Source organism: Sminthopsis crassicaudata, chromosome 5 (assembly GCF_048593235.1).
Source record: "Sminthopsis crassicaudata isolate SCR6 chromosome 5, ASM4859323v1, whole genome shotgun sequence".
Classification (NCBI taxonomy): domain Eukaryota; kingdom Metazoa; phylum Chordata; class Mammalia; order Dasyuromorphia; family Dasyuridae; genus Sminthopsis; species Sminthopsis crassicaudata.
This window is the reverse complement of record NC_133621.1, coordinates 147,157,173-147,174,612: the sequence shown is the minus strand read 5'-3', so window position 1 is coordinate 147,174,612 and position 17,440 is coordinate 147,157,173. Positions and strand designations below refer to the sequence as shown.

Genomic DNA, 17,440 nt, shown 5'->3' with positions numbered 1-17,440 from the left:
AGAAAAAAATCAGTTTTTAGCAATATTTTTCATCTTAAAAGTGAATTAAATATTTTTCATCTTAAAAGTGAATTATTAATGAATTGACACGCTAGCTTTTCCACCTAAAAAGAAATATATTAAGTATCATCACTTATCGCCCAAAAGGTCAATTTTATCAAACTGATTATGGTGCTAATTTTAAATTATTGTGCATAATTTTAAATTAAACAGTAAATAAAGCATGCTATTAAACTGCAATATATCAAGCATTGAAATGCTTGATTACAATGTATGCATATATTGGATTTAAGATAGATTTTTAAAATGTATTAGACTACTTACCATCTAGGGGAAGTCATGGGGGAGAAGGGGGAGAATTGGAACACAAGGTTTTGCAAGGGCTAATGTTGAATTGTCCATACATATGTTTTGAAAAATAAAAAGCTTAAATGAAACGCTTGATTACATTATGTATAATAATCACTTTTGGCATGACAGTGAAATTATAGTTACAGTTCAGTGGTATTATAAATATTTATAAATAACTAAATCAGGACGGTGTATACTATATTACATAATTATGGCAGTCACTTGATTAAGAAGTTTTCTAATTTGACCCTGTTAGATTGGTTTGAATTTCAGTTATAAATCTTGACTATCATACAATCGAAACAGGGAACCAAATCCACATATGTATATTTTAAATAAAAATAGAAGAAAATATTCCAAGAATTTTCTAAGCTTTCACCAAGTGCAATTATCTAATCTGGCAGCCATTACCTTACAATGAACTATGTGTAAAAAAGATCAAAACGATATTTTTAAAGAGATGTATGACCAGAAATGAAGAAGGGGACTGCAAGAAGATGGGCCCCAATATGTCAAGTAAATCTCCTGACAGATTTATAGAATATGATCAAGATTTGCACCAAATAAGATGATTTGCACTAAATAAGATGTCCTTGATAGATGAAATCCTGTCTTCCTTGAAGTAAACCACAAAATGTAACTCAAAAGTTTTAAGAAATGGAATTCTTTTTTGAATGATGAAATAATAAAACATTTTTTCATTTATGTAGAAAACAAAATGGAAAGAAAGCTTAATCACTTACCAAATGTTTTATTGTCGGTAGATATCAAGCCCTGTTAAATAATTATTTGGAAAACTTAATTTTTTTTTTTTTAATTAACATGCATCTACGAAACCTTAAATCTTTTATCAGGTGTCAGAATTTTCCAAGTGATAACTGAGGAAAATAGTGCTTCCAGTGCAGTTTAAATAAAAATCAAGAAATGTTTTACACACACACACACACACACACACACACACACACACACACACACACACACACACACACACACATTCTCTCTCCCCCTCTCTCCTTCTCTCTTCCTCCCCCCTCTCCCCTCTGCATTCCTCCGATAGTCATGAAAACAGGAATTTCATCTTCAGTCTCTTTTCTTGAAAGCCCAATGGAAGTTCCAAATTCAGTTCACTGTTTGAATTAAATCCCTACCCATACTTGCTCCCAACTGACTCTGGAATATCATGCTTATTAACTATTATGCAAATTTTGTAGCCATCAAATCTAATTTCTGATAATGGTACAGTATGTGAGTACAAGGTAAAATGCCATAATTTCTTATCGTGGTAATTCATGTTTCATTTTCACTTCATAGTTACAAATCTAAATTGTAATATAATTACAATCTGCAAATCAGTATATTTAAGTAATACCAAAAAAGAGTAATATTTCTAAGATTCTTGTAGCTTGTCTAAAAATAAAACTCTTACTTCAGATTTCTTTTGTTCAGACTGCTCTTGGGTATGAAGTTCATTCCACTCAAGTGATCTTACAGGTGTATCTGAGAAAAATAGATTGCTGTGATCAAAACCTAAATTCTTTAATCATGAAATTCCTTTATATTTCAGTAATATTTATGAAAACAGAACATTCAAGGTATAAATTTTAAAAAATGCTGACATAAATAGATTGCACATTTATTAAGTTTAAACAATTTTCAATCTATAAATATATGTGTACACACATATGTATATATGTATATGCATGCATGTAGAGTGTGTGTGTACTACTGCCCCCCCCCAAAAAAATGCTTAGAATGAAACATACTAAAACTCAATAAAATACCAAATATTAGTGAAATGCTGGTGAGAAACAAATTAGAAAAGTAAATTCTCTAAAATATTGATAACAGTAATTTAAAATTAAAAATACAGTAATTAAGGAAGCCAATACAAATATGCAGTTGTATTGTAGTAGTGCTACTTTGCTTAGTTTAAGGAGAAACAATAATAAGCCTTAGTTTAAAGAATCCTGGAATTCCATCATAAAATTCAAAGTTTCTTTATCATAATTAAAATAAGTTTGTTATGAGAACACAATAAAAATGTCATTAAGTGTAGCATGCCAGTTCTGAAATTCCTAATATCTTTAAGAATATTTATCTCCAAAAAGTAACTTACACATTTGTAAACATATTTGCAGATCTCAAAGTGAAAAGCTTAATTTAGTTAGCTATAAAGTCATCAATCAGGTATAACATAGGAAAAAACTTCAATGGTTGAAAAAGACCAATTTGTCAAAATTTTAGTTTAAAATTTGCAATATTAATTTAAAAATTTTATTCTTAACTATTGTACAAAATGCTTTTAAATCTAGTTCTTAATCAATTTACATAATGCACTGAGGAAATTTTTATATATGAAGTGAAATATTTCATCAAAGACTAAAAAAATGTAACAGTATAAAACAATATAAAAGAAACTCACTATGCTCACTTGCTAATACAAAAGATTCAGGAGTTCTTTCAGGTAGTGGGGGAGGTGAATCTTCGCTAACATCAACATCTAAATTAAATACACATGATTAAGAATGAAATTAAATGTCATTTAAACAGAATGAAAGCATTCTTATATTCATTTCAAGAACGGCGATATAGTTAATAGTTTCTCAAAGAAAACTCAAAATAGCAAAAATAATATAATCGATTTTTATTCCTTAATATCTTTCTACTATCCATTCTGAGGAAATCAAACACTAAAATGAAAATATGAACTGCATCTAAGAATGTATTTTTAACAAGACAGTTCTCCCACAAATTTTTTCTAATGCTCAAGAGATAAAGGCTAAAGTAGTCTACTTAGTACTAATTAGGATTTGGCCCCCAGGATTTTCCTTAGTAAGGAAAATAGGTAACCTATTTGCTGGGCTTTCAGTGAATACAAGAAAGGTTTCTCATAACTTTATAATTCATATTTTGATTTAAGAATATCTGTGAGGTAACAAAATGTATCAAAAAGAGTATTATCCATAACTTTTTCTGCCAGAGTGACAGGCAATGCCTCAGGAGATAAAAGGAGATAAAAAGAAGCAGAAGAAAGGAACAAGGCGAAGAAAAATGAGCAGCTAAAAGACTCTAAAGTTTTTCTTATTTCACAGTTATTTTGCCTAAGATCAGCCACAATTTTCCTATATAGTGTACACTACTGGCATCAGACTCAAGTAGAATGATGCATTAAGAATCCCTAATTGTCTTCGAAAACCACATAAATTAACATTATGTTTAAATGTGTTTTTCTTTAATATTTACTAATTATATTTTAATAGGGTCCCAGCTCTAATAGGGAGTACTGTGGGTTGCATTTTTGACAGTTCTGGTTTATACTTGAGCCATCTACACATACTCTGGAGGAAGACCAGATGGAAGTCACAAGATGTAAATCCAAATCCTGCCATTTAATTTTCCTTGAGTGGGTCACTTAACTTCTCTCACCTTCAGTTCCACTGTAAACTGAGGGGAACTGGAATAAATAGTTTTTGAAGTTTCTTCTAGCTTTAGATTCTGGATAGCTTTAGATTCTAAAATCCAGATAGCCTTTGTAATCTTTGGAAGTAACCCAGATTAGAGGGGATAGCCTCTGGCTATATAACCATCCACCCAAGATCTTTATCTTAGTAGAAAGTGTTCTAGCCAAAAAGGACCAACTCACCATTAGTTATATTGCATATAGAGTTTGTAAACTAGCTTTCTAGAAACTTACTCTTTGGACAACTTTTGCTGTTAAAATAACCCCAAAATTTAAGTCAAAATTCTTTATCAACATTCTCCTAGGATTAAGATTTGTCAGTTAACAGTTTGTACAATCTCTATAGACATTTTCAAATATTCACTATATTGTCCATTAGAATATAGCTTTGACAAAATCTGATTAAGTCACTTATTTTAAATTAATTCAAAATTAAAAATTGGTTAAAAAAATATTTTCCAAAGACAAATAGCATTGAAATCATTCAATGATTTTAATTAAAAAAAAAAAAAAAAAAAAAAAAAAAAAAAAAAAAAAAAAAAAAAAAAGCAAAACACCTGAATTTCTAATACTATTGATTAGACAAGTCTCCTCTAAAAAAGGATCCTTTAGAACTGCCACTGTCAAAGGTGGCTAAAAAGTGGTGATAATATTTATATTTAAGATTGTATATATGTAAGATCTGCAAAAGATCTTAACCTCACAACAACCCTGAGAGTTTGCTATTATTACCTCATTTTGTAGATGAGCAAATTTAAGGGAGCCAAAGTAGATGATTTGCTCCTGGTCAAATAGTTAACAAGTGAACTCGGGACTCACTAGCAATCCATAGCCAATGTTCTCTTCCACTACTTATTCACTTAAAAGATATATACATGGCTTCTGAAGGAAAACAGAGTTTCAATGATTTGACTTATCCAAGGCCAAGGCGATAAAAAGATTTTTTTGAACTCAAAAGTATATTCCAGATAAAAGCTTTGGTAATGTCAAGCTTATTTAATAGTCCCTTTTCGTCTAGTTAATAATATAAAAATAACAAAAACATTAGAAAGTAAACTGGTCAAAAAAGAACAAGGCTTAAGAAACAACATATAATTTCACACATCCCTTTAAAATAAGAGCTTTTCAAAGGCAAGCCATTCCTTAAATGATATTGTGGCTAACAACAATTCAGGCATTCTCCTCCTCAAAACCTTTCCCCCTCAACCAAACAAGGGAAAAAATATATGAGTAAAATATTTCCTCAAGTATAAAACACATGGCATGTTATCCAGTTTTTATACAAACATACTATGTAGTCAATTTGGTAATTATTTTTCAAATTCTAGTAAATGAAAAGAAAACATTTAAAATATGAAATAGTAAGTTGATAGCATGGTAACTATCATTAACTGCTTTCTATAGACATAAAAATTTTAAGTAACATAAGAATTCCAACAAAAAAAGTTTTCCAACAAAAAAAATTTTATCTACAAAGACACAACAGTAATTCTCACAAAACTTGGACCAATATCACTGTGCCTAAATCTCTCAACCTATAGAACATCATCCACAACTACAGATAGAGAAGATAAAATGTTTGAATACCATCCACAACTATAGAGAAGATAAAATGTTTGAAAAATAAAGGCACCATTTAACCTGTATGTATGTATATGTATGTACACATTAAACATTTTAATTTTAAACAATATATCCTTTTCCAGTTTTTAAACATACGTATGTATACAAACATACATATACAAATATACATGTATACACACAATTATTGTGGACCTTAAAGAGGGGAAATCATGCCTTATATAGTACTTGCAAACAGATGTTTTATGACACTCATATTTTTCATATATGTGTAGCACTGCTTAGTTACTGATAACTACCAACATATTACTTGTGTTCACATTCCTTTTTGTTGTCTGAAGGTAAACAATTATTTCTATTACCATATACTACAACAGAAGGGGGCATTTAAAAATTAATACTTTTCTGCAAATATTTTAATCATGGTGGCAGTCACCAAAAATAAAATTAAAAATGGTCAAACTGTAGAAGTATTAAACATAAGAATAATCTAATATATATGTGTGCACATGCATAGCATGTGTGTATATATATATATATATATATATAAAATGAATGCATATACATGGAATTATAACTATTAGTCCACCAAAGAATGTAGGTTTCATTTCTCCCCTAATTTAGCTTACAAAGAACTCTAGTTCTTAAGCTACGAATTGGTGTAAATTTTATTGGAGTATTACCATTTACTTAAGTAAAATTTCATTTTAGAGAGACAGCCTTATTTATAAAGCTCTGTTCTAGACTATGATTGTTTTGTTCCAATGTGGTCTATATTATTACCCTTCAGATTTTATGTGGCTCCAATAACTAGCAATCTCTGTGCAGATTAATGCTCCCATCCTTCAGTTTAACTACAAATCTCAGAGACACTGAAAATGCTTTAATTCTAAGTTAATTTGATGAAATTTTGTTTAGTTTTTAATTCAAAATTGGTTTTAATTCTAAGTTGATTTGATGAAGTTGTTTACAGTCAAAGAGGAAAGTTATTCATCTAAATAAAAAGATTATTTAATGGATATTCGTTAGAAATAATATCAAGTGGCCTAAATTATTCCAGTGGGTTTCAACAACATTTTGAATTACAATGTCCCTTCTTACTTTGCAGGGTATGATACATAAAATATCTCTAACTTTGTTATCTACCATTATTTGTGACTTATACTTTATGACAACAAAATTCATTTTCAATCATTTTCAAACCTATGTGCTAAAAATACCTTATCATTTAGGTTATGAAATTTAGAAGAAAAACCATTTTAACAACTCACAAGCCAATCATACTTTGAGATCTATTGGGCGAAGCTGAATAAAACCTACCTTTTTCAGGCCCTGAACATATTGTAACTGGTACATCATGTCTAGCAATGGACATTGGTAATACTTTTCTAGTAGAAATGTTTTCAGTGCTAGTGGCAGCAGAAACTGTAGCACTTGCTGTCGAAATATTAGTCACATTCTTAGGCATGGCTCCATCACAGTTCCCTTCATCACTGTCAGAATCATCAGAATGAAGAGGGTTAGTAAAACTGAGGGGTGCTCTAACTGAAGGTGTATTACTATCCACAAGACTGTTGGCTTCTACTTGTAACGTGGGGCTTGGTGTTAGAGAAATAGTTTTAGTAGCCTGACATTGATTATCTGAGGGTTTGCTCTCAGACTCATCAGGGATAGACAATGCATTTTCAGAACCATGTAATGGCCATATAGTATGTCCTTTCTCTTTAAGAGGCAAACAATCTGGTCTTGGAGGTGTATCAAAACTTCTCTGCATTCTTTCTTGTGTAGTTACTGAGACTTTGCTAGATGGTGATACATCACAGTCCACACAAGAGTTTTGAGAAACATCTTCAATTGAATTCCCTGAACTTGGCTCCTGTGACTTTGAGAGTTTTTCAGTTGTACAAGGAGAAACAGATTTAATCTTGATTGCATGTCCTCTATTCAAGAGAGAATTTCCATCAAAACTTTTTGGTCCTTCCTGTAAGGGAACCTTTTTAATTTCAAAACTCAAGTTTCGTTCCAGTTTCTTCTCCATATGTTCAACTATTGATTCATTCTTTCCTGGAAGTTCTGTTGGTTTATTATAATTTTTATTGAGGTCTGTTGACTGCTGTTCTGATGAAACTATATGCAACACGGGCTTTGGATGGTATCTGTCATTGTCTTGCCATACTGTGGTAACTGTTGGATAGGCTGAAGGAGGAGAAGGTGTCAAGATGGGTGGTACAGGGTGAGGTTCAGGAGGCTGTAATATTTCTTCTTTAGCATCACCTTCAACAAGGCAACTGAGAAAAAAAAATGGATGACATTAAATTCTTTGAGTATGAGAGTGAAATTTGCAATAATATAATTGCTTAACAATAGTAACAACATATGTGCATAATAGCACTTTGAATTCATAATATACTTTTTCATGGCCATTATCTCTCACCTGATTCTTAACCTGGTTAGAATGTGATATATGTATTATTTATTCCATTTTCCAGAAAAGGAAACCTGTTAAGCCAGAAAGCTAGTGACATAACTGAAATTTAAAGCTTAAATCATCTGACTTCAAGATTACTCCTTTCTTTCTTCTCGCCCTTCTCTCCTTTTCCCCACTTCCTTGTCATTCTAACACCTTCACTTGATCCTGGCATCATCTCAGTTGCCCTCCTATGGTCGGTCCTTGCCATACTCTATGGCTTCCTCCCCTTGCTTCTGTGGCCTAAATTCTCCATAAATACTTCCCCCTTCCTACATTTACTTTTACTCTAGGGGACAATGCCATCCTCTTAGTCCCTCAAATTCCTCCTTCTTCCTCACAGAATTCTGCTCTTCTTTTACAATTTATCTCAAATGTCTGTGTGAAGCCTTTCCTGATCAAAAAACTTTCTTGCACTTAAATCTTATTTTTATTTTCCATTATTTTTATAAAACATTTATTCAATGGCCTGTGCTTAAAATTAAGAAGTCTATCAGAGACTATAGGCTAACAAAAAGAACCCTAACAAAGCATTCCTATTTTGTGATTAAAATATGCAACAACTTTATTAATTTTATATGCTATCATGAGAAAGAATTCCTCCAGACCAAAAAGGAAAATATAGTGATGTGGTACCTGCGGGTACGTGGAGGTTTTGGAGGTGGAGAATCTGATTTTTCAAGGTTCAGAGAGCTGACAATCTTTTCTGGGCTAATTTCATCCTGGCAAAGGAAAAAAAGAAAACAAAATTATTTTCTAATTTTTTCTCAATCTTCTTGGGTGCTCCTGGCAAAAACATTGCATAATACAAGTCAATCATCCCAGATTAAAAAAAAAAAAAAAAAAAGTGGTCTTAGTAAAACCCTGAGGTCCAATTACATTTAGAATGGTAAATACCTGAACTCCAGTACTCTTAGTTACAGCACCAAAATAGATATTTAAGTTCAAAAAAGTTAAGAAAATCTTAAATGATTAAATATGGCAAGGGGTCTGTTCTTGAAAATCCCTTTTAATATTAGTACTGTCAAATCAGTGAATCAAGATCATCAAAAACAAACCTTGAAAAAGAAAAGGTTCTTGCACACTTTCTCCAAAACTCACTAACAAGACATATTACTGTTAGGCAAATTTTTCCAAATGGGCCTAACCTGACTTCTTAGTGTAGGGAGGAGGAATTCAAAGAACAGAATTAATGGTTATTTCCATGTACAACTACCATATAAATATTTCTTCACTTCCTTTTTGGAAAACATTTTTGCTTTTGCTTTTAAACATTACTTTCACTTAAAACAATTTAATAGAAATAACAGTGAATTTATTCCAAATGGTAAGGGTGGCAGAAAGGGAGTGTGATGTGTCCTAAGTTGCTAACACTATTGTGTCTTTTCTCTTTTAATAGATTAGTTAAATTCAATAGGAACAAATATACATGAATTTTTAACTGTTAATAGGAAATGTGTGGGAACTTCCAACTCAAAGAGAGGACCTGGATGCTTATGGTAACATAAACCCCCCAAACCAATTACATTCCCAGCAGTGAGCCTGCCAGGTTCCTTTACTCTATGGAAAGAAGACAACTTGGACTGGTTTTCCATTTCCCTTTCCCTCAAGCTCATTGCTCTTTCTCTTTCTAGCTTTTGGCTCTTGAGTATAGACCCAAGTTTCTCCTCCTGATAGCATTTTCCGCCCACTTCCTTCCCTGTCATTTGTGGCTAGTAGCTAATGTGCACCATTTCCTGTGGTATCTGTCCACTGGATAGACTTAGTGGCTTTGTGTGAGTGGGAGGGAAGCAAAGTTCCAAGATGGACCCTAAATCCCAAGTTGGTAAGCTTGTTTATATTTCAGGATATTGAAAAGGACACTTGAGAGAACTCTTATGTTTTAATTTTGTTTCCAACATCTTCAAAATTTTTAACATATGTAAGGTTAGGTATGATCTTTTGTCTTCCAAATTCAATTGTATTTGTTTTTTGTCCAGAAAATAATTATTTTCTAAGGCATTTTTGGTTGCTACAATTTAAGAGAGGGCAACTACTCTATAATTTGCTGGTCCTTCTGTTTTATCCATTGGCCTAGGGGATAAAGTTAATCTTGGAGCTAGTTTCACATCCCTTAATCTTGAAATAAAAATTGTTTTCAGAGAAGGTGCTGATGTTCATTCTTAAAAAAAAAAAAAAAAAATTCTCTGCAGAGTACTCTATATTCATGAAATCATAGGTCTGATTCCTATATCTCTTCCTGTTTTTTTTTATTTTGTTTTGTTTTGTTTTTTAAATTTCTAGCAACCAGAATTCTGATGGATATGGCTCTTTTCGACAATGAGATGATTCAGGCCAGTCCCAATGATCTTGTGATGAAGAGAGCCATCTACACCCAGAGAGAGGATTGTGGGAAGTATGTGTGGATCACAACATAGCATTTTCACTCTATTTGTTGCTGTTTGCTTGCATTTTATTTTCTTCCTCATTTTTTCCTTTTTGATTTTTGTTGTGCAGCAAAATAATTGTATAAATATATATGCACATATTGGATCTAACATTTTTTACCATGTTTAAAATATATTGGATTACTTGCCATGTTGGGGGGGGGGGGATTGTAACACAAGGATTTGCAAGGGTTAATGTTGAAAACTTATTCATGAATATGTTTTGAAAACAAAAAGCTTTAATTTTAAAAAGGCAATTTTTTTAGTGATTTATGTTAATACCAGGACAACCATATAACAATATTTTTAAATGTTATGATTTCACATGTGTAGTTAGTATCTTACACTTCTCCCTTCATTCATTGAGAAGGAAGCATTGAAGAGAAATTTGAAACTCAAAAGAAGAAAAGTATGTTTAAAATATTTTATTTTTACAAAAAAGGGGGAAAAGAAAAGTTAACAAAAATGACCAATACATTGAAAAATCTTTGTTTATCTGAAATCCAAATGACCAGAATTTCTATTTTCTATACTACCTGAAGAGAGAAAGTGACAGGTAATCTACCAATAGGAATTTATTCTAAAAATTCATTTTCAGGGTTTGTTACATCAAGACATATTTGACAAGATTCAACAATTCCTAAATTCTAGGTCCTTAGAACTTTACTTTCCTGAGCTTCATAATTATCCAGAAGTATTCCAATTCTCCTCTCAAATACAATGATATACAATGGTATAAAGATCCCAATCTGGCAACTGAGAAAGGTTTTTTTGTTTTTTTTTTTTTTTAATAAAAACCTAATTCTATCACAATTAGGTCAGTGACCTTAGAGAAATTACCTCTTCATTACCTACCTCTTCTTTAAGTTGTATTTCCTCATTCATAACAAATAAACAAATTGGCATATCACAAAGAAAAAAAGAGGAACTTAATTTAAAACTGCATTTTCTTTTTTCAAAACTACTATTATTTGGACTGGCTGGATCATTAGATCACAATAATTATTTAGTGCTAGCTCAAAGGCATTTCCTACTTTAAACATAGAATCCTGTCATTTAGCAGAAGCAATGAGACATAGGAAATTCAAATGATAAGAATGGGTGACACACACAGAAACACAATCAGATACATACACAGACTTCACAATGGGATTCTAATGGAGAAGGAAAACAACAGAGTAAAAGGTTACTTCTGTTACTCAGAATTTGAATCTAAACCTATAAAAAGGTCTTTTATGTATAGAAATAGCTTATAGTAGTAACCTAAGTCCCAGATATCTTTAAAAAAAATTTCTGACTTGAAACCCAAAATTCTAAGTATGTTAATATAGGTGTCAAAATAAATCTTATTTCTTTTTAATTAACTTAATAATGTTGATGATTCAAAAATGACTAAACAAAGAATTTCAGATCAAGAAGTAGAATGGAAAACAACACACAAAGAATAGGAGAAATAAGATTAAAAATTCAGTATCAGAATCAGAAACAGGAATGCCACAGACAATCTAAAAATTATATTTGGCACTATCATGTATTGCATGATTTTAAGAGCAAAACCCTTCACTTCCAACTTCCATTTGGTTTTAATAATTATATCCCAGAAGCATTAAGTAGCTGCCACCATATTTAAGAAATACTGCTGTGAATAAGAGAATTCTTAAAAGTTCATACTTAAATGGATAATTAAAAGCCAAGATACCTGGTTTGTATTAGTAAGAAATAAATTTCCTGGAAAGTTAAGTCCCAATAACTTACCACTACATCAGAAATTTTCCAGTCTGTGTATTTTTCATATTTTTGAAGTTGCTTTTCAAACAACTGGGCTATAGCTCGATGAACAAGTTCATATTGTTCCTATTGTAGATCAATAAAAGAATAATAAACAAAATACATTTATTTTAAAATAACCATGGAATCTTACTAATGTAATAACAGAGTTGAAAAGGAACAAAAAAATATACCTTTGTTTGTACTGCAGAATGCCTTTGTGTTCTCATTTCTTGTATTAAGTTGAATACATTAAACTCCTCGGGTATTTTCTAGAACAAATAATTTATTGCATGAATTCTGAGAAATAATTGTAAATTATAGTTTGTGCCTTATGCCTCATTTACCCATGCCCTTCACCTATTGGTAACCATTCATTCCCCCTTAGCAAGCAGCTATAGGAGTTTCCTTTCCTTCTCTTTCCTAATCCTGCCAAGCAGTCTCCAAAATACTCCTCTTGCTATTTCCTGTCCTACTTGTAGGGAAAATTCTATCCTGGTATCACTATGGGTAGCGTCTTTTACTTTCTAGCTTCTCATTTCTTTGACATAGAAAAGAGGGACATATATAAAATAGCAGATCCTTGGCAATAGCACTTAAGTATTTTTAGCAAAAATTAACTATGAGAAAAACATTATTTTAGATATTTGAAAAATTATATTACAGATATGTCAACATTGTTCCCCTTCTTTCTTTTGCCTTTGGCTCAAGGAAGTTTCTCAATTCAATGAAAAGATTGCTAATGTTTAAAACAAAATGGTATGCCTCAATGCTGAATTCTGTTTTTCCCCCCTTTAAAATCACATATAATTTCATTTAAAAGCTGTACAAGATAAAGAAAAGCAGGAGTAAAACATCTTTCAATGATTACCCTTCATAATTTTTTTAAATTAAAAAAGTTTGGCCTGTAACAAAGCTGTCTTACATAAGTATATAATTAAAAATTTGAGAATTATATTAGCTTAAGAAAAAAAAAACCTTTTTAGTCAAGAGATATTTTAAAGAGCTACTGAAAGTATCCACTTAAGTCAAATAGTGGCATCTTCATCATCCTCCAAACCCCACACCCTAAATGATTATTACCAGTATGTATATTATTCATAACTGCTTACATATCCAGATAGTAGTTATCTGTGCATATTGTATACCAACACAATGAACCACATAAATATAAAAGTTAATTCCTCACTCCAAATTGTGAATAAGTGCCCCCACCCCAAAAAAAGCAAGCCATAATAGTTGATTAAAATTTTTAATCCTTACCCCAGCTTTTAGCAAATTCCATGTATAATCTATGGCACAAATGGCTCCTGTTCGTCCACAACCTGCACTATGGATACATAATTTTTAAAAATACTATTTGATAAAACTTATTTAAAAAATAATTAACATAGCAATGTAATGGCTATTTTCACTCAGAAAATTAAAATTGTTAAATTATTTAAAGTACATTTACTTTTCAATTAAAATACACTATTCACATTAAACATATTTTATCCTAGTAATGCCATTTTTATTAACTATGCAAATTAATGCTGTACTGAATTCAGTTAAGCCTAGTAATCTCAGTGAAGTAACTGTGCCCTCCAATAATGAAGGTAACTATATATGATTCCTCTCCACTATTCTTTCATCCATATATATAAATCTTCTAATTAAGGGTCTAGTTGATAGGCTAAAAGCATTCACATATATATATTTTAACATTCTCAGTATACCAATATCTGCTATGGGAGGCCATATTTATCTTTGGATCTTACAAAATTTAATTTAAAAAAAAAAAAAAAAAAAAAAAGGAAAAGTAATTTATCTTTTTTTTCCCCCCCCTGAGGCTGGGGTTAAGTGACTTGGCCAGGGTTACACAGCTAGGAAGTGTTAAGTGTTTGAGATCACATTTGAACTTGGGTCCTCCTGAATTCAAGGCTGGTGCTCTATCCACTGCGCCACCTAGCTGCCCCCAATTACTTTTCCAATAACACATTTCAATCTTCCAATTTTTAATCTTTGTTGATAATATACTACCATCTTCTAATCATTTCTTGCCCCTGCCCTGTGGTCACCAAAAATTCTAATCTACTGGAAAATGAAGTGATTCATTATAGCATCAATAGGAGAAGACTGGTGTTTATGAGTGAACAATTTGAGATCTCTATAGCACCACGCAATTTCCTAAATGCAATCCAATATACTTTCTCCTAATCACTAGACTCAGTTCATCATTTATCTTCTGTTTCTGTTCAAGATTTGTGTAACTTAAAAAGCCGTCCATATCTCACTACATTACTAGACATAATTATTGGGCATATTATGGACAAAAGTAATTCATCATCTATTTGATTTTTCCTATAAGAATTGTTTTCTTGATATAGTAGACCTTGCTGCAAAAAGAACTGAAAGGCTTGATGTGATCATAGGTCATCCTGAAGAAGTATTTTTAGGACTTCTCTATACAAACCTTCATTCAATATAAGACCACCCTGTATGTCAATGAACTCTTTAGAAGCAGCTTATTTTATTTTGTCCAATAATTAAGATACTCATTATGAGTATCTTATCATTATAATTGCTATTATTTCAAATAATCTGATAGATTTTAATATAAGGAGAAATTCTTGTTAAAAGGGCTATTTAAAGTATTAAGTCAACTGTGTAGCTATGAAGATCTAGTCTTCTCTAGAAATCTGTTGTGAAAGTTTGCCCCTTCTTTCTCTTTCTGCATCAATGGTGCCTACTACATAGGTAGGTCAGACTCAGAAGTTTTGTAGAGATGAAAAATGTCACAATCAACGTCACAGCTAGATCTCAGAAGTCTTCTAGTCCCATCCTCTTACTTTAATTTATATTTTTAATGATACATTTTCTTTTTACACTATCTTCGTGTGCAAATAAATGCTTTTCCTCACTCCTGCTACCAAGTGATCCCATTCCTTTTAATAAAGAATGGAAATTATAAAGTAAAGCAGTTGAGCAACACCAAATGAATTTTGACAGTATATGCAATGTTGGCACACCCGTAATTCCTCACCTCTGAAAAGAAGAGAGAAAAGTTACTTTCCAAGTATATCCACTACTGAATTAGAAAAAAAAAATTTTCATGTCTCCTATTCACATTTTTGTAGTCATGATTTGTACATTCCTATACTGGTTCTGCTTTACCCTGAATTGATTTAGCTATACATCATAACTAATTACTTGGGTATTATTTTTGAACTATACAACAAGTTTAGCTAGTTGAATAATTAAAATTAAAATATACTGACTCTTTAAGTAACCTTAATGAAAACAACTCCTTTTTTTTTTTAAGATCAATAGTTTCACATGATCACACTTACTCCAAGATTTTAATATTCTTTTAAATTCACTTGGTTTTGTTTTTTGCTGTAATTAAATTTTCCCTTTAAGGAGGAAAATATATCATCTATAACTTCTCAACTATAGGAAAAAAAAATGCTAACCTAAACAATTTCCTAATCACAGACTCCAAGATGGACAGAAACTGATTTGTAACTACACTTCAACTAAAATTCTTTTTAAAAACTAGTTAAAAATCCTACGTCTGTTGAATATCATTTATAATTTGTAGTCAACTGAAAACAGATGTAACTCACCTAAATGATCAATCAATAAATTGATGGCTTTTAAAAATTCTTGTATAAGGAATGAAATTAAATAAAAGTTTGGGGAAAAGTAAATTTGTGCTCAAAAATCTGAATTTGCAAAAATATCTTTCAAGGGTTAGGAGATTTTTTGGAAGACAAAAGCTTTTAACCAATAAAACACAAAAAAACCAAGCTTTTAGAGACTTTCCTTTTCATCATTACAGCCACTCTAAGATTTTGTTGTTCTTTTAAATTTTTATTTTTTACCATAATTTTTTTTCTTTAGGGAGGAAAAATATACATATCATATATGACTTCTATATAGAAAAATATTAAAATTTTAAAACCCAAGCAAAATGAAATGAAATGTATTCTACTTTCTTAAATGCCTACTAAATAAAGTAATTAATGACCTAAATTCTGAAAAAAGTACAAGATCAGAGCAAAAAGATTTTCCAACTTAGTGAGAGAGAATTCAGTGAAGACTTTGTGGAGGAAAGTGGATTTCTGAAGATATGGGTAAGAAAGCAGACATTGTCTTCATAAGCAAAAGAAATAGTGGTATAACCACAAGGGTAGTGGTTAATCTGGTTTGGCTGACTGCCCTAAGGCTGGAAATATACAGAATACATTGGGTTTTAGAGGGACTTTAGCTTAAAGGCGAAGGTATTTAGATTTCTTTTGATAGGCAAAAGGGAGCCAAAGAAGTATTTTCAACAAAGAAATAACTTCATATTTGGATTAAAGAAAGATTAACCTAACAGCAGTAGCACAAAAGAAAGCTGCAGTAAATTTAGTTAAAATATTAAAGAGTCCATGGAGATAATAATGAGAGCCTTATCTAATGAAAAGAGAAAGGAGATCAATTCACAAGAGATTATAGACAAAATCTGAAGGATGGATTCTGACAAGGGAATCAGGAAAATTAAAGTATCCAAAAAGGACATAAGGATATAAAAGATGGTCCTAAAATAGTTCTTGAGAAATAAGGAATAGCTGAATAGTGACTAGAAAAGGACAGAAACCAGGGAGAAGGGGATGATGAAACAATACTATATAAATAAGTTGATTTATCAACATCAGGAAGGTGTGCTTCAGGTAGAACAAAATTTTTGCCTACATACTTGTTTAACAACAAACAAACGATGGGAAAAGGGCGATATTGCAATATGTAACATAGTAACCTTTTATTCCTTTGAAATCCACTCAATCAAAATTAATTATTACAGCTGTAGAATACTGATTTTCAAATAAGTAATTTTTTTCTTTTTTCTGAAGGATTTCAGCACACTCTTCTCCATCTCCCCAATTTGTGTTCTTCTAATAACCAAGGAGGTATTCCCCCAAACTCCCTAACTTCCCAATTCCTCAAATTCCAAAAGTCCCATGCCCTACTTCTTTATTCCATACCAACAACAGAGGGGATTTTCATTCAATAGGTGTGATTAATGGGTACAAGGATGCCACTATCCTCTAATTAAAAGAATTGATAACTTCTTTACCTGATCATAACTCCTAACATTGCATACTTCATCAAACTTCACCAAATTATCCTTAAGCCTGCTAATCCTCAATACTTCAGTCATTAACCCTATTCTGACTTTGACTTTAGTGGACTACTCCCCATCATCTACTGCTTCTACTCCTACTCACAAGCCACTAAGCAAAGCTAGAAGAAATGTTGAGTGAAACACACTGAAAATTCATGTGATTCAACCTCAAATGTGTCCTTATTGCAACAAGGCAATTCTACTATTCCTGCCTGATATTGGTTTCACCTTTCCTTCCC

General features: G+C 31.5%; 1 protein-coding gene across 8 annotated transcripts in view; it reads right to left on the bottom strand.

The window, feature by feature from the left end:
• Positions 1–17,440, bottom strand: part of PTPN12 (protein tyrosine phosphatase non-receptor type 12) — a 76,272-nt gene that overhangs the window by 3,043 nt on the left and 55,789 nt on the right. For 4 of the 8 annotated variants that reach the window (XM_074268464.1, XM_074268466.1, XM_074268470.1 and 1 more), the window contains 8 exons: positions 13,316–13,382; positions 12,247–12,324; positions 12,041–12,139; positions 8,496–8,581; positions 6,713–7,680; positions 2,774–2,851; positions 1,778–1,848; positions 1,095–1,125 (listed from right to left, as the gene is read on the bottom strand). In XM_074268464.1, coding sequence (XP_074124565.1) covers positions 1,095–1,125; positions 1,778–1,848; positions 2,774–2,851; positions 6,713–7,680; positions 8,496–8,581; positions 12,041–12,139; positions 12,247–12,324; positions 13,316–13,382 — 1,478 coding nt within the window. The remainder of the gene's footprint in view (positions 1–1,094; positions 1,126–1,777; positions 1,849–2,773; positions 2,852–6,712; positions 7,681–8,495; positions 8,582–12,040; positions 12,140–12,246; positions 12,325–13,315; positions 13,383–17,440) is intronic. The other 4 variants (XM_074268465.1, XM_074268467.1, XM_074268468.1 and 1 more) reach the window with 2 other exon arrangements.